Below are 23,076 nucleotides of genomic sequence, written 5' to 3'. Positions count from 1 at the left end.
AATTAGCACATACACAAGAGCAACTTTCTTTAGCCTTTTAACAATCACTTTTTGAATGATAAACAAAAAATCAAAATCCAAGAGGGACAGAGGGAAATAGGGTTGGTATGAGAAATGTAGGGGTTTCAACTCTATAGCTGATGCTTTATTGTTAAAAGTAAAAGTGATTGGAAAAAGCTGGGTGGTAGGTACTTCGGTGTTTATCATTCTCCATATTTGTCTTTAAGTTTAAATGCTTAATAGTCAAACCATTTTAAAGCATCTTCTGCACGGGATAAGAGAATTCAAGAAGGAATGATGGCCCTTATTGGTTTTGTTACAGACTTTCAACTTGGCAACATTTAAGAAGGTTCATTAGTGTGTGCTGCTGTGTATGTGTCTTTTCTTCATAAAACATAGTATGATTCAGATTCTTCTGGCTTTTGCCCTCATTACTTAGTATTGGGCAACTTTTACTTTTTAAAGTCTGATTTAAAAAAATTGAGCCAAAATATGAAAGATGAAAATGTTCAGAAATGCCGTAAACGAGTGGTTTATATTCAGGTGGTGCTGGCAGTGATGCCACCTGCCACTCTGGTCCGCAGTGTGTACTGCCCGCTGTGCTGGGGGAGGGTCCAGGCTTTCATGTCAGGCCAGTGTGACAGAGCTCCCCCTAGCTTCGGTCACCAGGCACATGTAAGCAGCCCTGGCCACGCCCATGGGGGACGTGCCCTTGGTCGTGGCCACCACACAAGGGAGGTGAGTGCCAATAACACTGTGGCCAGCTGAGCGATGGCCCCCAAAGGTCTAAGTCCGCAGAACCTGCAGATATGTTTCCCTGCATGGCAGAGGGGACTTCGCCAATGTGATCAAGTTAGGGTCTTGAGATGGGGAGAGAACAGTGGATTATCCGGGTGGGCTGGATGAAATCACAGGGGTCCCTTATGAGAGGAAGGCAGGAGGGTCAGAGTCAGAGGAGATGGGACCAGGCAGGCAGAGGTCGGCATGACGTGGCCACGAGCCACGGAATGTGAGAAGCCTCCAGAAAGTAGAAAAGGCAAGGAACTGATTCTCCCCTAGAGCCTCCTGAAGTAACACAGTCCTGTCAGCACCTTGACGTTAGCCCCAGGTCAAGAAGAGAATGAAAATGATTTTGGACTTATGACCTCTGGAAGTGTAAGGTGATAAACTTGTGTTATTGTTAAGCCACTAAGTATTTGCTAATACCACAGCCATAGGAAACCAATGAAAGAGGCTTGTGCTTGGGAAAGGATGCACACGGGCCTGGCAGGGGAGGAGGACCTCACTTTTATCAGGGATAATCGAGCTCACTGAGAGCTCAGGAAGAGCGAGAGGTAGGTCCCTAACAGCGCTGGCTTTGAGTCAGACTGCCTGGGTTAAAATCCTGGCACCACCATCAATTAGTTGTGTGACCTTGAGTCACTGGACCTCTGTCTGCCTTTGTTCTCTCATCCGTAAAATGGGAACCATGACAGCACTTGCCTCAGAGGCTTGTGAGGAGGTTGACTGACATAACTCATACGAAGCGTTTGCACCGTCCCTGGCAGAGTGGAGGCTCTGTAGACATGGACTCTTATTAGATAAGCCCTCAGCTCTTCACAGGTTCTGCTGTGTGTTTGTGCTGCTGAATTTTACTGGCCCATTTAATAAGGTTCTCTTTGTTTGAGGAGCCACAGGAATTATGCATTCCTCACTCATATAAATCGGAAAGAAATACCTGCTCAATCTGTGGGCAGGGACGTTGAGGCTAAACGCATGGTCCTTGGCTTGGTGGGGTCTTTGTTTTGTTTTCGTAGGGGGCACAGAATAGATATACATGTTTTCTATGGAAGGAACAGGTCTGTTCCTTGCAGTGAGATATATTCATGGTTACCTGTTTAGGTCTCAACTCAGAAGGCCCTTAGATTTTCATTCTTCTACTTATCCTTATGCTCACAGTAGGAAGATTTTGGTAAAACATCAGACATCTCAGGGTAAGGGAGACTAAGTGCAGTGGTTGAAGGGGGTTGGGGGAAAGCTCGTAGGGTCATTGCAGCTCTAGAGCTCTGAGAAGGTGGGAAACTTCACAGATCATGACCAGCGGTTAGCTCATGGCACAGTTATCGCTCAGTGGAAGGTGGGTGGCTCACTCAGACTCTGTCCTGTTTCATTCTACAGCACCCTTGGATAATGATGCCTTTTTGGTAATTTCTAGTAACTGTGTCTCCTTAGAGGGAGGCTGGTATGAGCTATCACCCAGCTCATACTAAATTTCCCCCTGTGGGTGGCCTTTGAGTTGGCCAGGGGTACATTCCAGCCAAGAAGACAGCACAGAGCAGGGCCCCTTTGGGAAATTACAGACCATTGAGCATGTGCTGGGTGCTCAGTGGAGAGAGGGTTGGGGGTCGGGGGACCTGGAATTGTCACTGAGGGGAGAGTGTGCAGAGCTTCGGGCGTCCAACCTAGGAGTCTGGGCTGCATCCTGAGCCCTTCCTTCCCCAGACTGTGCAGAGGTGTGGTATTATAATAGATGTGGTACATATAGACAATGGAATATTACTCAGCCATCAAAAAGAATGAAATAATGCCATTTGCAGCAATGTGAATGGACGTAGAGATTATCATACTGAGTGAAGTCAGACAGAAAAGGACAACTATCGCATGATATTGCTTATATGCAGAATCTGAAAAAAAATGATAAGTGAATTTATTTACAAAACAGAAACAGACTCAGACTTAGAGAAGGAACTTACGGTTACGGGGGGAAGGGTGGGGGAAGGGATAGTTAGGGAGTTTGGGATTGACATGTACATTCTACTATATTTACTTATTTTTTATAAATTTATTTATTTATTTTTGGCTGCCTTGGGTCTTCGTTGCTGCTCACGGGCTTTTATCTAGTTGCGGCGAGCAGGGGCTACTCTTCATTGCAGTGCGCGGGCTTCTCATTGCGGTAGCTTCTCCTGTTGCGGAGCATGGGCTCTAGGTGCACGGGCTTCAGTAGTTGTGGCACGCGGGCTCAGTAGTTGGTGGCTTGCGGGCTCTAGAGTGCAGGCTCAGTAGTTGTGGTGCACGGGCTTAGCTGCTCCGTGGTATGTGGGATCTTCCCGGACCAGGGCTCGAACCTGTGTCCCCTGCATTGGCAGGCAGATTCTTAACCACTGCACCACCAGGGAAGCTCACACACTACTATATTTAAAATCGATAACCAACAAGGACCTACTGTATAGCACAGGGAACTCTGCTCGATATTCTATAACAACCTATATGGGAAGAGAATTTGAAAAAGAATAGATACATATATATATGTATAACTGAATCACTTCTCTGTACACCTGAAACTAACACAACGTTGTTAATCAACTATGTTCCAATATAAAATAAAAAGTTAAAAAAATAATAGATGTCAAGGGAAAGGGACATGAAGAGCTGTGTGGTCCCAGAGTTTTGGAAGTGCTGGGAAAACAAGCAAAACTGTTTCTTTCCACTAGGAATTTTCAGAACCTGTGAATACGTTTTGAATTTCCCAGAAGTGGATGTCGTAGATAAGTAGAAATGAGACCTGGAACTAAGGCGTCGGGGTAAAAAAGAGTGGGTGGGTCCAAGAGATTCAGGATGAGGGTTAGAAAACAATTGGTGACCAGTAAGATGGTGAGGGGGACAGCAAGGAGATGCAGAGAGAATTCCAATGTGACCCTAGTTTCAAGCTTAGGATTTTAAGCGATAGCTTAGCATTTGGGGCCCTAAAGGAATAGAGGAGATGGAACTGGCTTTATAGGAAGATGATGGGTTTTGAGTTTATTATGGACTTGTTTGTCTATATTTGTGATACTGGCAGTATAGGTGATGGTGCCTAAGTCCACATCCCCAGGCTGGAAAGCTGTGTAGAGCCGGGCAGTTGAGGCCATGGGTATCGACGAAGACCTCCAGAGACAGTAGGGTTTCCAAGGATGCAAATCACATTCACTTACAAAAATCAGTCAATGGTGCTGTAGGCGCGGGTGGAAGGGTCGAGCCACCATTTAGCTAAGTGCTGACTCATGTTCTGATTGGGACCCTCGTCCTGTTTCAATTGAGGCTGCCTCTCTTCTTGTAGAATCACAGCTTGCGCAATGACCATGAATAAGTACGTGGAAGAAAACGTGTCTCAGAAATCCTACACGACCATCAAGTATTTCATGAAGATGTTGAGCAGCGTCAGCGAGACCCTGATCTTCATCTTCATGGGCGTGTCCACCGTCGGGAAGAACCACGAGTGGAACTGGGCCTTCGTCTGCTTCACCCTGGCCTTCTGCCTGATCTGGAGGGCGCTGGGTAATGAGCACGTGTCTCCTGCGTGAGCGCTGGGTGTCGCGCGTGGAGAGATGGCCCCTTCCCTTTGTCGCTGCTACCACTGCTTCTCTTCTTCGTCTTGGGCTCTTGTCTTTCTTATCTCCTTCCTCCACCTCCTCACTCTCCACGGCCTCTCCCTTCTCCTCCTTCTCCTCCTCTCCCCTCATCCTGACATACTCTTTCCTCCCCGGAGTATCTTCACGCGTTTGCTTTAAGTGGAATTAACCTCTCTTGGCGTCTCTGATTCCAAGAGCCCAGTGATGCGAGCCAGGAGGAGGAATGCGGGCAGGATGGTAGGAAAGGGACCTGTTCTGAAATACTTTGTCCTGAAACAGAAGCCCAGAAAATGCGTCTTCACGTTCCTGTGTCCTGGCCTCACACAGTCTGTTTCCTTTGGTTTTGTTTTTCTTCTCAGGTGTCTTTGTCCTGACTCAGGTCATTAACTGGTTCCGGACGATTCCCCTGACCTTCAAGGACCAGTTCATCATTGCCTACGGTGGGCTCCGCGGGGCCATCTGCTTCGCGCTGGTGTTTCTCCTTCCTGCTGCCGTGTTTCCCCGGAAAAAGCTGTTCATCACGGCGGCGATAGTGGTCATATTCTTCACTGTCTTCATCCTGGTGAGTAGAGCTCAGTCTCCCAGCAAAGTCTCTCCCTTTATCAGGAGGAACCAAGGTCACTCAGGTGATCATCGTGAACTCCTTTTACATGATGCCAAGGTATCTTGAGGCTTAGGTAGTTAGGACACGAGGGAAAATGGTGTTTCCTCACGTCACTGGATTGTGCAGGGGCCTGAGCGAGTCCAATTTGGTCACTTGGCTGACACAGAAGAATTACTATTTAAGGAAACTCAGCTGTGTGAGCCGAGCTCCCTCCTGGAAATTTATGAGCTGCACTTGCTAATCCTCGGCATTTGTCTTCCTCTCTGACCTAGTAAATGTGCTCGTTAAATGCTGGTTGTGCGATGACCTCCCAGCAGCTCTTTGACATGGGTTCACTGCTGAGCTGTGCGTCCCTTGAAACGATGGGAGGGGTGACTACACATTTAATATGGGGAGGTGGAGAGCTGTGGTAGGAGGGCGTGGGTCTGGGTCAAGATCCTGACTTTGCAAGTTAATCAGCCCCTTGAAGTTAATTATCCAGCCCTTAGGGGATTCTGTTCTGCAGATCGTCCTTTAGAAATTACGTCTGGGGCTCCCCTGTGTGCCCGACAATGGCTCTGGGTGCTTAGGATCCAAGAGTGAACAAAACCCAGAAATATCCCCGACCCTGCAAAGCCTCCATTCCAGTGAGAGTAAACAGAGTAAGTGAGGGAATTAGAGTCTGTTAGAGGGTGAGAGACGCTGGACAGTAGGAAGTTGTAGGGCTCAGGCCTGGTGAGGGTGGAGTACGGTTACAATTCTGGATGGAAGAGTCGCGGAAGGCCACGGTGAAAAACGTGCTTGAGTAAAGGTTTGCAGGGGGGTAAAAGGATTAGCTGAGCCGAAGAACATTCCAGGCAAATGGGACTAAAGACAAAGGTCTGGAGGCGGTGTGTACGTGGCCCACGTGGCAGCTGGAGGGCAGTGTGGTTTGGGACAGAGGAGGTGAGGGAGAGTCCGGAGGAGTCCTAGGTCACGTGGGACTGGCGGGGACCAGCAGGGGTCGTCGGGCCAGTGTCAGGACGTTGGCTCCTCTCCAGGTGAAATGGAAGCATCCAAGTTTGGGGCAGAAGCGTGATGCGTCTTACTTGGTAAAAGGAGCCCCTGGCCGCTGTGAGAAGAGGCTGTTGAGAGGAAAGGGTACGAGTGGGAAAGGCAGTGTGGGACCCAGAGCAGTGATCAGGCAAGATGGCGAGAAGGGGCAGAGGCTGGTGAATGATGGAGGCTGGGGGTGAGCCCGGGACCCCGACTCCAGAGGCAAGCTCAGAACTGCGGGGCGCTCTGCTGACCACCCCCGAGAGAGAAGACAGTATTACCCGGTTACGGTTAGGGATAGTTCCAGTTAGAGGGACACATACTAGTTTGGTTCAAGCATCCCAGGTTGGTTTGAGTTTCTCAACGCAGGGAGACGGCGCCCCAGGGGTGGAGAGATTAAGCAGATTCCCTGCCTTCATCTTTTCACTGTGTGTTTGCAGGAACCTTGGAACAAGCATCCGATTAGCTAGTCTCACACGTCTGAGGCAGCGTTGTGAAGGGAATCCATTTTTTTTAACTTTTCATTTTATATTGGAGTAGAGATGATTAACAATGTTGTGTTAGTTTCAGGGGTGCAGCAAAGTGATTCAGTTCTGCATATACATGTCTCTATTCTTTATTTTTTTCAACCCAGTTTTTTTTATTGTGGTAAAATACACATAACATAAAACTTACCATTGTAACAGTTTTAAAGGGTACAATTCATTGACATTAAATACATTTACAATGTTGAGCAACCATCATGACCATCTAACTCCAGAACTTTTTCATAACCCCAAATGGAAATCCCATACCCATTAGGCAGTCACTCTCCTCCCTTCCCTTCGCCCAACCCCTGGCAACCAATAATGTGCTTGCTCATTTGCCTGTTCTTCTTTTTTATTTTTTTGACATTTTAGAAACTTCATTAAGGAAAATTTTCAAACATACGTTAAGTGTAAAGAGGATAGTATAACAAGTGCCCCGCGTTAATGACACAAATTGTTTTTCAAACTCTGCTCAATATTATGTAAAAACCCAAATGGGAAAGAATTTGAAAAAGGAAGTGAATCCATTTTGCCTTGAGTGCTTTAATGTCTCAGGAGCAGCCTAGGGCAGAGTGCTTGAGGGGGACAAGTCAGGCCTGGGAGTCACTCTCTGCCTCTTCCCAAGCCAGCTGCCCTGTCCTTACGCCCCACAGAAAGCCCTGCCCAGCCTGAGTCAATGCTCTGGACTCTTCTCCAGGCTCTCAGAGATCAAGGTGTCACATCTGAGTATCAAATACAAAAATAGAAGCATGTCAGTCTAGAGCAACTAAGAACCAGGTCGTTTGGAGATGAATCCATCGGCCGTATGTCTACACAAATATCCGTAGTGTAAAACCAGCCCCGTGCCCCCAACCCCATGGGTCTATGCCTTGTAAAGTGAGATTTAAAAAAAGACTGAATAAAAAGATGTAATTCCAGAGAGGACACGCAAAATGCAAGCTCAGGTTGTTTAGTTATTAGATTCGACAGACATAACATTGCACTTCTGCATTCAGAACAAACATCACATAGGAAAAAGAAAAATATTACAATAAATGTATACTGTTGTTCATTGAATGTATGCGTACAGGTGGTTAATATAAGGTGTCATTTTTACACTCTTCGTATTTTGGCGTTTTGGAATCGTAACTCAGGCGTAAGGTCTAAGCGAAGTTTTGATTCCCCATATTAGAAGACTGCACACCCACTTTGGATGAACACTGTGTACATCAATAGTTAACACTGATTAAGAAAGTTTTTTTTTTTAATAAATTGCTCTTTTCACTCTTTTTTTTTTTTAACACCTAGTTTATTTATTTATTTATTTATTTTTGGCTGTGTTGGGTCTTCGTTTCTGTACGAGGGCTTTCTCTAGTTGCGGCAAGCGGGGGCCACTCTTCATCGCAGTGCGCGGGCCTCTCACTGTCACGGCCTCTCTTGTTGCGGAGCACAGGCTCCAGACGCGCAGGCTCAGTAATTGTGGCTCACGGGCCCAGCTGCTCCGCGGCATGTGGGATCTTCCCGGACCAGGGCTCGAACCCGTGTCCCCTGCATTAGCAGGCAGATTCTCAACCACTGCGCCACCAGGGAAGCCCCAAGAAAGTTTTTAATGCAACAAATTAAAAAGAGTAGTGGCAACAAACAAAATAGTTGTGTTGGCTCTGTTTGGTATGGTAACGTATCAAGTTAACCCTTCAGTGATGGAGATTTTTTGGGGGTCAGTATTCGGCATCTGCAAGCATGCCCCGTGGACAGTCTTCTGTCCTGATTAGGTTTAAGGATGACCCTGCGACACGCACTGTGACGCCCATGGGAAGAGGAATTGTGTGGTCCCACGCCTCCTGTTCCCTTCCCTTCGCTGTTGTCTGCCCTATCCCCCCTTTGTGTGCAAAGACTGGAGACTAATGGCTATCACTTGGGTCCTTGACCTGACCTCTTTCCCTCCCATTTCCTATCCCCCACTGGTCTTTAGGAGACGATGAACACACACATGCACAAACACACAAACACACACACGCTGCCTTCAGAAAGGTTCTTTTTTCCAGAATACATCCATTATTAGGGGACTCGGGGAAAGGAGCCTGGGAGGAGAGACTTAGTGGGTTCCAAACATAGTAGAAATAACTAATTATCATCCATGCATACAATTTTGCCTTCTGATCAATAGCGATGCATTCTTCTCCAAATGACAACTTTTATGTTGATGGACCTATCATTAAACATTAAAATGCCTTTCCCTCTTATTTTAATATTTCTTGTAGGAAATATTTTAATACTTCCATCCTGATACTCTTGAGTTAGCACCATCTTCTAAAGCAGAATTTCCTGTGACGCGTGGCTTATTATTTGATACTAAGATTTATAATGAGAATTTTAACGTTCCTTGAATCACGTTGATAATTAGAGAAAGTAGTCTCTTGATGAAGCCATTAACATCTTCCTGGAAAACAGTCTTGCTTGGAGAATAGTGAATGAGTAAACGATTCTGATTCCTTGGACGTGTCTGTTCATTGTCATATAAATAAGATTGGTAATGATATAGAAAATATAAGCTATCTCTCTTGTTTTAAAATGATATTCAAGATTGAGGCAGGGTAGAATCCAGCAGTAGAAAGCACAGACATTGGAGTAGGCTGTTCTGGGTTAGTGTTCTGGCCCAGCTCTTAATAGGATCTGTGAGCCTCAGTTTGCTTTGCTGTAAGATCTGAACCATGGTACCTCCCTCCCAGGCAGTAGAGAGGAAATATGTATGTAAACACAATACCTGATGCAAGGTTTTAACCTGATGATTTGCTCTGTTTGCATTATAACATTAAGTAAAATGATAATAGCAGAAAGAAAAACTTAATTCCTTTCAATGTATTTCAGAGCCCAATTATTATTATTCAGTTAGTCCCTATAATTATAGGGCAGATCCTCACAATTCTGGAAATTCATTGAGTAGTTAAGGAGAAGTTCATCAGGGAGCCGGGTTGACTGGAATTCCAAGGGCGGAGCCTCTTTTTGCCTCCATCCTAGATTAGTGCTGTAATCTGCTGTTAAGTCATTGTCCGAAACTGATGTGTCTGCATGTCACCCTACTTGCAAGGTGACAAGCTCTTCCTTGAATACTTTTATGGTTCTCATCCCATTTACCCCATTCTAAAATAAACACTGTGTGCCCAACCAGATTTATGATCTCTGTGGTCAAGTTTGGAATGTGAAAAAGCCTTATACAGGATAGCATAGCAATGAGAGTAATATTTTTTAATGAATGAAAACAGTTTCTTCAAACAGTTTCTTCTTTCTGGAAATTGCCTGTTCAATCAGCAAAGAAATAGAAAGGCGTTCCCCACCCCCCTGCCCTCACCCCTCCCCTTTGTTTTTTGCAAAATTTAATTGCAAAAAAACAAAAATGAAAGAAATCATTTTCTTCCAAAAGAACAGACCCAAAGATGCTCCTTCTTTAATCAGGCAGCAGTGCCTTTTTCTTTCTCACTTTACTGGGAGCAGAAGGGTGGGGGTGGGCAGAAAGCAGAGATGGTGGAGGGAGAAAAGAAAGCTTACCTCGCGGTCATTCTTCCGGGGCTGCTGTGTAACAGTTCTCCCCTCTGCCAGGCCTGACTCTGGGGTGTTGGGTTTATTGCGCTAAAGCCAAATGAATGGGTGAAAATTTAACTTGTGCTTTGCAAATATGTTTTTCAGTGGTTTGATGGAAAACGAAGGGGTTTCTTTATTTTTTAACCCACATGGATGGTAACAAGCTGTTTTTCTAAGCCTTGTCAGGCTGCTCCCCAGGTGACCAAAATGAGGAATTTTGCAATGTGGTAAAATAAGGTGCATTTTCAAAGGTATTCCTTTTTTTTTTTTTTTTCCTGTGTCCCCCAACCAGAGACCCAGACTCTTAGAATATAACATCCAGCTTGGGGAACTTAATATGACATTCGGATGCCATATACTCTCCCTCCAAAATAGATGGATTGAGGAAGGAACGAACAAAGGGAGGGAGAGAAAGTAAGGCAGAACCTATCAAATAATTCCATTTGAGCACAGCATGACAACTGCAAATAATTCTAAGAGAGAATGGGGACTATTAAAAAGGAACTGTTTAAACAAATATTTCTTTTTGGGGTTTAATTTAATGTAATTAATTTATTTTTTTATCAGGGTATAGTGGCTTTACAGTGTTGTGTTAGTTTCTGCTGTACGATGAAGTGAAACAGCTATGTGTATACATATATCCCCTCCCTCTTGGACCTCCCCCCTCATCCCACCCATCTAGGTCATCACAGAGCACCGAGCTGAGCTGAGCTCCTGGTGGGTACAGCAGGTTCCCACTAGCTAGCTATTTTACACATGGTAGTGTATATATGTCAATCCTAATATCCCAATTCATCCCGCCCCTCCTTCCCCCCCACCGTGTCCACACGTCCCTTCTCTATGTCTGTGTCTCTATTCCTGCCCCGCAAATAGGTTCATCTGTACAAATATGTATTTTTAAATGAGATGTGCCATTGCATCTCATCCATACTTTTATTAATTATAAACTTAATTATGTTGTAGTTTTAGAAACTCGAGTTGACCTGGGCTCTGGGCCACACTTGCTTCCTGTAGTAGATCAGTTTTATTTTATTTGTTCTAGGTTATCTGTCTAGTGGAAGAAATCAGCCTAGTGACTGGGGCAGGCCCCGTGTCCCATCTTTACCTTTATGTCCTATATTTACAAATATAAGGCGCTCACTTATTATTAACTGAATGAATACCTGGTAGAGAAGAGCATGTGAAACAACACTTAGTATCCTCAGAACACATTGTGTCATTTTATAAATAGCACTGACTTTGTTGATTTTTTTTTTTTTTCCTGGAGCTATTATTAACCTAGAGGCTTCATGGAATCTGAAACTCAGTGAAATCACCCATCACTGTAAACCACATGTTGACACCTATTTTCATTTACATAAGTTAAAAATTACAGAATATGTGTTGATTGGAAAACGGCTGTTACCTCCTATGTTATTTCAGAGTGGCAGACTGACCTACAAGTTAGAACACAAGGTGCCTCATGCCAAACTTGCTCAAAATCATTCATGTTTTAGAAAGTGAAAGTGAAGCTGAAAAATGCCCAAAGCTGGACTGATGGAACAAAATTAATGACCTCCTTTACAAAATGTGTGTGTGTCACAGTTTATATTATCAGAAACATTCTTAAAGACATGCAGAGAGGTGAGCGAGGAATCAGTCGTGTCAGGGAGCGTCTCTCAGCATATCCACCCCTCCCCGTAAATCCAGTAATCCCTCCTGGTCGTGAATTCTTCATGCCGAGTGGTGGCAGTCGTCGACCAACCAGGCAAGAAACTGGGGGATCTTCCTGGACCCCGCATTGTCACCCCCTCCTCCCTTGGCCTATTTTAGTGCCCGTATCACATAATTTTAAACATAATAGCGATAGTTTGTTTTGGGAGCTGTTAGTTCCCCATTGTTCTCCTTTCTCTAAATTTTTCTGGTTCCATTTACTCTTCCAGATTAATTTTGAACATTTTCTCAACTTCTAAATATTCACGTTTCTTAAAAATCCTTTGGAATATGTTATCGAAATTGTATTGCACATACATTGAGATAAAACTGCCATCATAATATTGTTAACTAATCCCATCTAGGAACTGTGTGTGTCTTTTTCAAACTCAAATCTTTTTAATATCCTTTAATTACATTTTACAGTTCTCTTTGTGAAGGCTTTTTCTGCATTTCATGATAGGATTATATACTGTATTATATACTTCTGTAGAGAGTATAAAAGTATGTGTGTGTGTATATATATATATTTAGTATCCATATAGTATAATATATAATATAGTAGTATATACTAGTATTAAATATATTCTCTCCCGTTCTCTCTCTCACTATACATGTATGTTTCATTGCTATTTTGTAGGTGTTTATTCTGGTTTTTTTTTTTAATTAGTATATGGGATGGATTTGTGTATGTTCTTTTTATGTTTAGTCACTTTACTAAATTTTCTTGTTATTTTTAAAATTTATTTATTTATTTATTTTTGGCTGTGTTGGGTCTTCGTTTCTGTGCGAGGGCTTTCTCTAGTTGCGGCGAGCGGGGGCCACTCTTCATCGCGGTGCGTGGGCCTCTCACTATCGCGGCCTCTCTTGTTGCGGAGCACAGGCTCCAGACGCGCAGGCTCAGTAGTTGTGGCTCACGGGCCCAGTTGCTCCGCGGCATGTGGGATCTTCCCAGACCAGGGCTCGAACCCGTGTCCCCTGCACTGGCAGGCAGATTCTCAACCACTGCGCCACCAGGGAAGCCCTCTTGTTATTTTTAAATGAAAAAAGATTGTTGTAGATTTTTTAGGACAAAAACTAGGTCATCCTTGAGCAACAAAAACCTTGTCACTCTATTTTCAGTATCTATGCTTTCCCCTCTGTCTCTTCCTATTTCATTGACCAGGACAAGCATTGTGGCACAGCAGGTTGGGAGTGTCCTTGTGTTGTTCCTACTTCTAATGGAAATGCTTTTAATGTTTCATTATTAAGTCAGATGTTCACTAGAGATTTCTGGCAGATATTTTTTATTATATTAAGGATTTTTTTCTCTTCCTGGTTTACTAAATAGCTTATGTTTCTCTCCGTTTCCCAAGTGCCCTGTGAACATGCCCAAACCCACACTGGGTCCTTTCTCACGGCTGGTCCTGTGCTCCTGTTAGGTCTCTGCTAGGTTCTGCTTCCAACATCTTGTAAGACTCTGATCCAGGGTTCCCTTTCTGCAGAGCCTTCCTTGACCCATTCCCTGTATATCTCTCTCCTTCCTCCTGTGCCTACTTTGTAACTGGTTTTGTGCATATCCTTCTCCTCATGAGACTACGAAGTCCTTGAGCTGAGGTCCTTAACTAGCCATCCCTGTGTCCCAAATGCCCGAGCCGCCGACATGTACGCCATAAAAGCTCAATTAAAATTGTTTAATAGATTTTTTTTAATTGTTTAATAGATTAATGAATGAATCATTGAGATGTTTTCTATGAATAATACAAGTAGGTGATTCCTCTGAACTGGGTAATACTTTATTATTTTTTAGAATTACTTTCTTTTTCTTAGAATTACATAGAATTATGTTTTAAATTCCTTGCATTCTGTCCACTGTTTTGCTTCTGGTAGCAGGTTTGGGGACATGGCCCTCTGAAAATAGGCCAGCTGTTAGAGAGGAAGAAGACAAGTAACAAAATGTTACATATGCTGTGTTAAGTCTTGGGGGCAGGGTATCTTCTGTCAGTTATCAAAGTTTAGGAGAATAAAAGTTATTCTTGAATTTGACAAGAAGTTTCCCCTCCCCCCCTTGTTCTTCTGTGCAGGGAATAACTATCCGACCGCTGGTGGAGTTCCTTGATGTTAAGAGGTCCAATAAGAAACAGCAAGCTGTCAGTGAGGAAATCCATTGCCGGGTAGGTGTGAATGTATCCATAGTGTAACAATTTAAATAGTCAGAGGGAAAATTATTGGATTAAGTCAGGCTGCTTGACACCATGGGCTCATTTCCTGAAGAGGTAGCTGGCAGAGGGTGAGGGGGGTAGGGCAGGGGGTGGACCCAGAAGGGCGTGAATTGGGGGTAGAATGAACACAGCCCCACGGAGGCTACACTTCTTCAGGGGTACAGGAGTATCACTTCCTTCAACCTGAAATGTTTCTACTGGAAAATTATTACCATATTTCATATTTTCCAAAATTATGAACAGGCTGTTTTATTGTTTTTTAACTTTCTATTTTATATTGTAGTATATCCGATTAACAACGTTGTGATAGTTTCAGGCGCACAGCAAGGCGACTCACCCATACATATACATGATGAGAAAAATAATCTATGAATTGCCTAAGATTGTATGATAAGCATCAATTTGTTCAAAGATGAATTGTTGTTTTATTGTTTATTCAAATAAACAAAAAGCAAAAACTGTCAGGGTCTTTGAAGTTTAAGCTTGATATTAAGAGAAATTTCTATAATTAGAATTTCTACAGATGAAATGTTTACAAATATAAGTAGAAATAAGAATTAGAATTTCTGTAAATAGAAATTCCTAATTTTTATAAATAGAAATGGAAATGACTGATTTGAGGTAAAATTAATCAGCCTGCTTTTTCTGTTTTAGTTTTTCGATCACGTGAAGACCGGGATTGAAGATGTTTGTGGACACTGGGGTCACAACTTTTGGAGAGACAAGTAAGAAGGCCTTTTGCCATTAATTTATGACGTGGCTCTGAATCAGTCTGGAAGCAGGACATTTTTTTTTTTTGAACAGGAAAATCAATTCAACAAATATTTATTGAACACTTACTCTGTGCAAGGCATGGTCTGTGTATTAAAAAGAAAAATGGTATGGCCTTGAGGTGGTGGAAAAAATAAAAACATGGTTCAACCAATTTGTAAATGCCTGGGACAGTACAGGGAGCAAGGAAGGCTCCATCGGAAGCAGGGCATATTGACTTGTGTTATTTTTCAGAGTTTCAAATCTTTCCTGTTGTGCCATAGTATGTCCTTTAAGGTAAAGTTCAGCTGTAATAGAGACCTGGAACAATAGTAGCTTTAACAAGATAGAAGCTTGTCTCTTATGTAAATATCAGGTAGGCAATGTACCTTTAATAGATGAGCTACACTCCACAGATTCCTCAGGGTTCCAGAACCCTTCCATCTAGTTGATTCCACCAAGAACCTCCATTTTCAAGGTTGCCTCTTAGACCAAAATGGCTGCTGCAGCATTAGCCATCGTGTACACATTCCAGGAACAAAGTCAATGAAGAGACAGAGAATATGTACTAGCTTCCTCCTAACCAAAGTTATCAGAAATTCCACACAATTCTTCCAGTTGAATTGCATGGCCTGGCCTTGTATGACCCAGACTAATTATATGGGCGGCCGAGGAATGCAGTCTGTTTGGTTAAAAACTGGGGGCTCCATTACTATTTGTTGTCCCATACATGTTGAGGGGCTTTGTCAAATGCAGAACTCCAGAGCACCTGAGGAGATACATAGACTTGCCAAAATAACAAATATTTTTAAAGCTACCCTTCTCTGGAAGATTATGTGCAGTTACTTAGATGTGTATCTCTCTCTCTGTCTATTTACATATATGTATATATGTATGATAATTAAGATTCAGTGCCTCTCTTCAAGGATCTCATAGTTGAAATACAAGAGGTAGACAGGCCAGGCAGAATTAGGTGCACACTTTAATATATTCTGAAAAACAGACTTACGGGATCAAGAAGTAAGGTTGATTCCGACAGCAGGGTTAGGGCCAGTGGGGTGCAGGAGGAGCCAGCTCGCATGGGCTGGTGGGAGCTGACTGTGTGTATCTCCTCCCTGATCTAAGTTCAATGCCATCTACATTGGTGACTTGAATCAGCCATGGTGAGAGTGTGCCAGGGGACCGACAGATGCTACAAATCAGGGCCTCTTTTTTTCTCAGAAAGTAATTTGTTAACATTCACCGACACATCACTGGCTGGGAAAGCCTTTTGAAGGCGTGCATTTCAGCTGGTCCCTGAAGAGAGATGGACAGGCTCCAAACTGTACTTGGTAGATCCTTATCACCCTCTTGTTTTTTCTTTTCTAACTTGCTAACAGATTTTCCCCACTGCTGATTTACCTGAAGTTGACCAACCTACCAATTTATGTAATTGAACATAAGTGCATTTTTGAGTGCTTACTGTTTGCTCACATGTTCTGATATGATACTGGAGTACATGAAAAGTACAAGCCATAGACTTGGGCCTTTAAAATTTTGCAATATAATAAAGGCAACAAAACCGTCACACAGCAAACAGGTGTGTGTGTGTGTGTGTGTGTGTGTGTGTGTGTGTGTGTGTGTGGTGTGTGTGTGAGACATTGGTTTAAGTAATGAGTTGCAGAGACCATAAGTGCTGGCACAACCTTTACAAGCCTGACCACATTGTTTACTAGTGTAGAAAGGCCCCTTGGATCCAGCCTGACTTCATAACTAAAGGAAAAATATTTTGTTTGTATGGACAGAGCACCCAGTTAGCCAGATGGGGGCACATAGTAATAAAATAAAGCAAACTAAAATCTCCATTGTGAAAGTGTGAAACAAAAGGCCATTTATCTTGGGCAGTATGCACTTTTTGGGAGGCAGGAGGTGGAGCAGAGAGCCCTAGCTGTCTGCCTCGTAACTTTCAATGTTACCCTGTTTTACGTCCCTGGGACCTTCCTTGTCTCCACCAAGCCTGTGATACAGGCTTTTCTGCCTCTTGTTCTCCGTTGTTTTCACAGACAAGCCTTTATCCATCTTCTTTCTCCCTTTCAACCCAACCACTTTTCTTTCTCTCGCATCCTGTCAATCCTTTCCTGAAGTGGTAAGTGAGCGTGGTAACCCAGAACAGTTTGTTCTTTTCCTGAGGGAAGATTGGACTAAGAATTTATCCCACTCCTTCTACCTCTACAGGGGGAAACCGAGACATGGTGTAAGAATCAGGTCCCCAGGCCCTGGGGCAGTGGTAGGTGATGGAAGAGGTGAACGCTGTGATCGTGTGGTTTGGTCTGGGACTCAGGTGAAGGACTGAATGTCAGAGAAAGTCCGGCTCCATCATGTGTTCCGGGCAGAGACACTTTATATGTAAGTCTGTTCCAGGCAGACACCTACAGGCACCGGGCTAATTGGACTATAAATATTGGGTTGGCCAAAAAGTTTGTGTTTTTCCATATGGAAATACCGGAACGAACCTTTTGGCCAACCCAATACTAAATGTCTGAAAGGTAATATTGTTACATGCCTAACATTTTTCTCTGCAGTGTACGTACTTTATTCAATAATTTTATGGACCCTTACATATTTCCATGCATGAAGTTTTCCAGGTAAATTTCAAATAATTTCCTGGATTGTCAATCACACTGTACGTTGCAAGTAGAGAAGAGAAGTTACTATGGAGGGATTTGGTGCTGGCACAGGCCATTTTTAAAATCGGTTCTCCTATCTCATTTCTGGTCTGTACATAACTGTTGATGTTACTAAAAATGGCATAAAAAACAAGTGATTGTTTTAGGTGTGTTGGGTATCTTTCCCTTTCCTCTGAAGTCCTTTCACTGTGGATTTTTAATGGTTCTGCCAGAGAATTCTTGAGTCATTTGATCCTTTGAGAACAAAATGAAAGGGTCATGCAGTAGGGAAGTTTCTCACATTTGGCAAAAGTTGTCTAATGATAATGAAAGAAGCCACCTATGTGTAGCTTGGCACATGAAAGGTATGGAAATGAAGCAAAGAAGGAAAGTGGGGCTTCCCTGGTGGCGCAGTGGTTGAGAATCTGCCTGCCAATGCAGGGGACACGGGTTCGAGCCCTGGTCTGGGAGGATCCCACATGCCGCGGAGCAACTGGGCCCATGAGCCACAACTACTGAGCCTGCGCGTCTGGAGCCTGTGCTCCCCAACAAGAGAGGCTGCGACAGTGAGAGGCCTGTGCACCGCGATGAAGAGTGGCCCCCGCTCGCCGCAACTAGAGAAAGCCCTCGCACAGAAACGAAGACCCAACACAGCCAAAATAAATAAATTAATTAATTAATTAAAAAAAAAAAAAAAAAGAAGGAAAGTGTACTGGGCTTCCCTGGTGGCGCAGTGGTTAAGAATCTGCCTGCCAAGGCAGGGGACATGGATTCAAGCCCCGGTCTGGAAAGATCCCACATGCCGCGGGGCAACTAAGCCCGTGCGCCACAACTACTGAGCCTGTGCTCTAGAGCCCGTGAGCCACAACTACTGAGCCCGCGTGCCACAACTACTGAAGCCTGTGCACCTAGAGCCTGGGCTCCGCAACAAGAGAAGCCACCACAATGAGAAGCCCACGCACTGCAATGAAGAGTAGCCCCCGCTCGCCGCAACTAGAGAAAAGCCCGTGCACGGCAACAAAGACCCAAGGCAGCCAAAAATAAATAAATAAATTAAATAAATTAAAAAAAAAAAGAAAGTGCACAATTCCTACACTACATAGATCAGATGTCATTGTCTTTAACGTTTATTCTTCCTTTTGTGGATCTCTAGTGAAAAGCTAAAACAATACTACTACTACTACTACTACTACTACTACTACTAAAAGTTTAAAAAGATGTTGTGTTATTGGCAGGTGTCCTGGTTCAATGAGCTTCACATGAAATTCAAAATAAACTTAGAAAAAAGTAGACCCAGTGTTTCGTGCAGTGGCCGGTCAATAGCAAAGCCCTTTCAGGATGAATCTGTAATTATTCCTAGCCCTCCAGTATTTGGAACAAAGGGCTAGCACCAAGAATGCGGGTTAACTTTGCTTCCTTTCATAGCACAGGTGTGCCTATTAACCTCTTTGGGCTTATGGGGATCACTGTGACACATTAATTTTTTTCTCAACAAATACTGCATGCTGATTCACTTGAATATTGGCATAACAGTTACGTAACAAACCAACCCAATACTCAGCTGCTCAAAGGAGCAGTCACTTGTTATTAAAGTGCTTGAGTCAGGAGGCTGAGAGTCAGCTGATCTGGGCTGGGCTTGGCTGATCTGGCCTGGTCTTGCTCCTGCTTCAGAGGGTTGGCCAGTCATCAGCTGACCCCGGCTGGCCTTTTCTGGTGTAGGTGGGGTGACTTAACCCTGCTTCATGCAACATCTGCCTTTGTCCTGGGGCTAAGGAGTCACTCTACGTACACATCCTTCTCATGGCGATGTGGCAGCACAAGAAGTGAGCTTCAATGAACAAGCCCATTAATAGCCTCTGCTCTCATCATTGTGTCTGCTAATAGCCCATTGACCAAAGCAGGTGACATTATTGAGCTCAGCGGCAGGAAGCTGGACAGAGCAGGGCACCTCGGCCATAGTGGAAGGACATTGCCAAGTAACTTGATGTGTTACAGGGTGTGGATCCAGGGAGGAATTGGGACCAGATGATCCAGTCTGCCTACGTGCTTACGGTGCACCTGGCACTCTTCTAGGCACTGGTGAGACAGGAAAACAAACAAAACAAAAAACTGCCCATATGGGTCACTCTAGTGCTAGGAGACAGAAAATAAAATAAATAAGTACATTATGTAGCTTGTTAGAAAGTGATGACTGCTGTGGAGAAAAATATGTCTGGGAAGTAGAATAGGGAGTTCTGGGAATGCAATTCTAATGGGATGGATAGGAAAGGCCCTTTTGAGAAAACGACTTTCAAGGAACGACTTAAAGAAGGTCTGTGAACGAGCCCTGCAAGTGTGCGGGGAAGAGTGTTGCTAGTAGAAGGAATAGTAAGTATAGGGGCCTGGAGGTGGTAGCAGAGCTGGCACATTTCCAGGACAGGAACGACCTCAGAGAGGCTGGACCTGAGTTAGAGCAGCACAGCACTGAGAGGGGCAGGTCCAAATGGTGCAGGGCCTCCAGGTCATTGTACTTTTACTGAAGTGTGGAGTTGTGTGGTTTGACTTACATTTTAACAGGATCACTCTGGCTTGTGTCGAGAGTAGACCATAGGAACACAGTGGTGGAAGCAGGGAGACCAATTGGGTCCCTGTTGCAGAAACCCATTGAGAGATGATAATGCTGGGACCAGGGTGATGGCAGGAGAAATGGTGAGAAATGGTTCGATTTTTGTGTGTATTTTAATGGTGGAACCAACAGAAATTGTTGATAGAATGGATGTGGAGTATTACTTTGCTAGAGCTGCTTATAACAAAGTACCACACGGTGGTGGTTTAAACAGAAATTTATTTTCTCGTAGTTCTGTGGGCTAGACGTCCAAGAGCAAAGTGTCAGTAGATTTGGTTCCTTCTAAGGCTGTGAGGGAAGGGTCTGCTTCAGGTCTCCTTCCTTGGCTTGTAGTGTCCTTCTTTTTACTGCTTCTTCACATGGTCTTCCCTCTGTGCGTGTCTGTGTTCGAATTTCCTCTTATAATACACACACCAGTCATATTAGATTCGGGCCCACTAATGACCTCATTTTAACTTAATCTAAATACAGTCACATTCTGAGGTCCTGGGCACTAGGACTGTAACGTATGATTTTTTAACGGGACACAGTTCAGGCCATAACATGGAATATGGGAGAAGGAGGAGAATCAAAGATGACAGCAGGGTTTTTTACCTGGTGGAGTTGTCACTAACTGAGATGGGGAGGACTTGGGAGAAGATCTTTTTGAGCACGCCAGGTTTGAGATGCCTATGAGATGCCCAAGCGGAGATGTTGAGCAGGGAGCTGGACACTCATTTCTGGGGTTTGGGAGAGAGGTTGGAGCTGCAGACACAAATTTGGGAGTTTTGGGTATAGAGATGCTATTAAAATCCACGAGGCTGGACAAGACAGGAGAGTGAGTGGAGGTGGAGAAGGGGACCAGGCCTGAACCCACTCCTACATAAGAGGACAGAAAGAAGGAAAAGAAGCAACGCAAGAGGCTGAGAAGGTGGTAGGAGGGAACCCAGGGGAGTGTGGTGTCCTGGAAGACACTGTTTTAAGCAGGAGAGGTCAGGAAAGGTGAGGACTAGGAGTTGACCACTGGATTTATTTCATGGGCGTCACTGATGACCTCAGTATGAGTAGTTCAATGGACAGTTAGAGGCAAAAGCCTGACCTGTGAATGTTCAAGAGAGAATCAGAGGAGAGCAATTGGAGAAAGGGAGTATTAACAACATTTTTGAATAATTTTGCTGAAGGGGGACGCAGAGACATAGGAAATGTAGAAATATCTGCATTTTAATCTATAATTAGTGAATATTAGATATACGTATGCTATGGCTATATACAGAAATATACTCGTATGTGCTCTACATATACATATATATTCAGGTCCGCACGTATAAAAATAAATATAATGATCAGACTAACTAAACACTGCTACTAATTTTCTTCCCTGGGAGTAGTGGAAATGATTTTATTGGTAAAACCAGCTTTTTCTTCTTAATCCGTGGCATGTTAATTAATCGAAGCTTTGATCTTCTTTATTTCTAGGTTTAAGAAATTTGATGACAAGTATCTGCGGAGGCTTTTGATTCGGGAGAACCAACCCAAGTCAAGCATTGTGTCTTTATATAAAAAGCTTGAAATAAAACATGCCATTGAGATGGCAGAGACGGGAATGATAAGTACTGTCCCTTCTTTTGCATCTCTGAAGTAAGTCCTGTTTTGCAAATGAAAGTTAGTATTACTAAGTATGTCTTTATAGTTTTGTGAAACCAGTAATAATAACAAATTTGACTTATTTCCTAACATGATTCCTTAAGACCTCACAGCAGAACAAGATCCTGGTTAAAACGTGAAAGCCTGGAAATGTGTCCATTATGTTATGTCCTGTCACGTCACATCACACCACGTTGTGTTATTGCAGAGTGGACTAGTCAGAAAGTACTTTGTCATGTTTAGGATGATTATGCCTTTATGATACTTGCTTTGGGCAATTCAGTGTGTTCTGAAAGTAAAGCCTCTTTAGCACGCATTTTGAAATGGAATATTTTAAGGTGTGTTATAATTTGCAATTATAAATATGCATGTAATTGCAAAGCTATTTCCTCATGGATTATTTGCAGAGTCATAGTTTAAGTCTTGGAAAGAACATCAGTGATCATCTCGTGCAGTGGTTCTCAACCCAGGCTGTACATTAGAGATACTGTAGGAGCATTTAAATAACACGTATGCCTGGCCGTGCCCCCCCACCCCGCCCCCCGCCCAGACCAATAAAATCAGGATCTCTGGTGTTGAGGCCCAGGTATAGGTTTATTTATAAGTATATAATAAACTTACGGAAGTTTCTAATATGCATCCAGGATTGAGATGCATTGACCTAGTCTGTCTCCCTAATTTTAAAAATGAGGAAATGAAGACCCAGAATGTAAAGTGACTTAAAGTCTTACAGCAGACTCTTACAGCAAATCCATAGCAGAACAGTAAATACTGTAAGCAAATTAGCAAACGAGTTTATCATGTAAGCATCATTCCTCCTCTACACAAAAATGACAGATTACAGGTTCCGCTGATTTCTTTCACTGATGAGCCTGAAGCTCATTTAAGCTAAATGTCACCTAAATCAAATGCTATCTATGGGAGGGTTGAAACGAGAGAGGAAGCTACAAATCACACCCAACCATATAAACTGTGATTTTTACTAGGACTATAGTCCCCTATAAAAATTGTGGTAGTTTACACAATCCAGAATAAAAAGAAGGTAGTGGTCAGGATGGCTCAGAAATAAAGGCATTATACTGAATTGGAAATAGTGGTGCTTGAGCAGAATGACTGATTTATAGTCCCAGCTCTGCAAATAACTCACTGTGTGACCTTAAGCTGGTCCATCTGTTTCCCTGATGTTGAGTTTCTTCAAGTAGAAAATGGGGCTAGACTTGATCCTAAAGTTTACTCTAGCTTTACAATTTACGATCTTTCTTATGCACTGTTCCTTTTGTGCTTGCAGCAAGGAATAATTCAACTGTCCAGCTTCTCAAAAAGGAGCCATTGCCTTTGTGGGCATAGAAGAAGGAAATCTCACTTTTACCTCTGTTCACAGTTCATTTTGAAACCAGTGGTAGAAGCCAGTAAAGGCAAACGTTTAGGGTTAGGGAAAGTAGGTAACAAAATTAATGGATAGCTACATAGTTGGGTAAATGATTGCCATA

General features: G+C 43.5%; 1 protein-coding gene across 1 annotated transcript in view; it reads left to right on the top strand.

Annotated features, from left to right (window-relative positions):
• The window catches only part of SLC9A2 (solute carrier family 9 member A2), an 89,182-nt gene that overhangs the window by 56,159 nt on the left and 9,947 nt on the right, over window positions 1-23,076 (top strand). The window contains exons 4-8 of the mRNA XM_036873127.1: window positions 4,076-4,293; window positions 4,727-4,929; window positions 13,826-13,915; window positions 14,618-14,688; window positions 21,419-21,580. Of these exons, the coding sequence (XP_036729022.1) occupies window positions 4,076-4,293; window positions 4,727-4,929; window positions 13,826-13,915; window positions 14,618-14,688; window positions 21,419-21,580 (744 nt within the window). The remainder of the gene's footprint in view (window positions 1-4,075; window positions 4,294-4,726; window positions 4,930-13,825; window positions 13,916-14,617; window positions 14,689-21,418; window positions 21,581-23,076) is intronic.

Source organism: Balaenoptera musculus, chromosome 13 (assembly GCF_009873245.2).
Source record: "Balaenoptera musculus isolate JJ_BM4_2016_0621 chromosome 13, mBalMus1.pri.v3, whole genome shotgun sequence".
NCBI lineage: Eukaryota > Metazoa > Chordata > Mammalia > Artiodactyla > Balaenopteridae > Balaenoptera > Balaenoptera musculus.
This window is presented reverse-complemented; position numbering and strand designations above follow the sequence as displayed.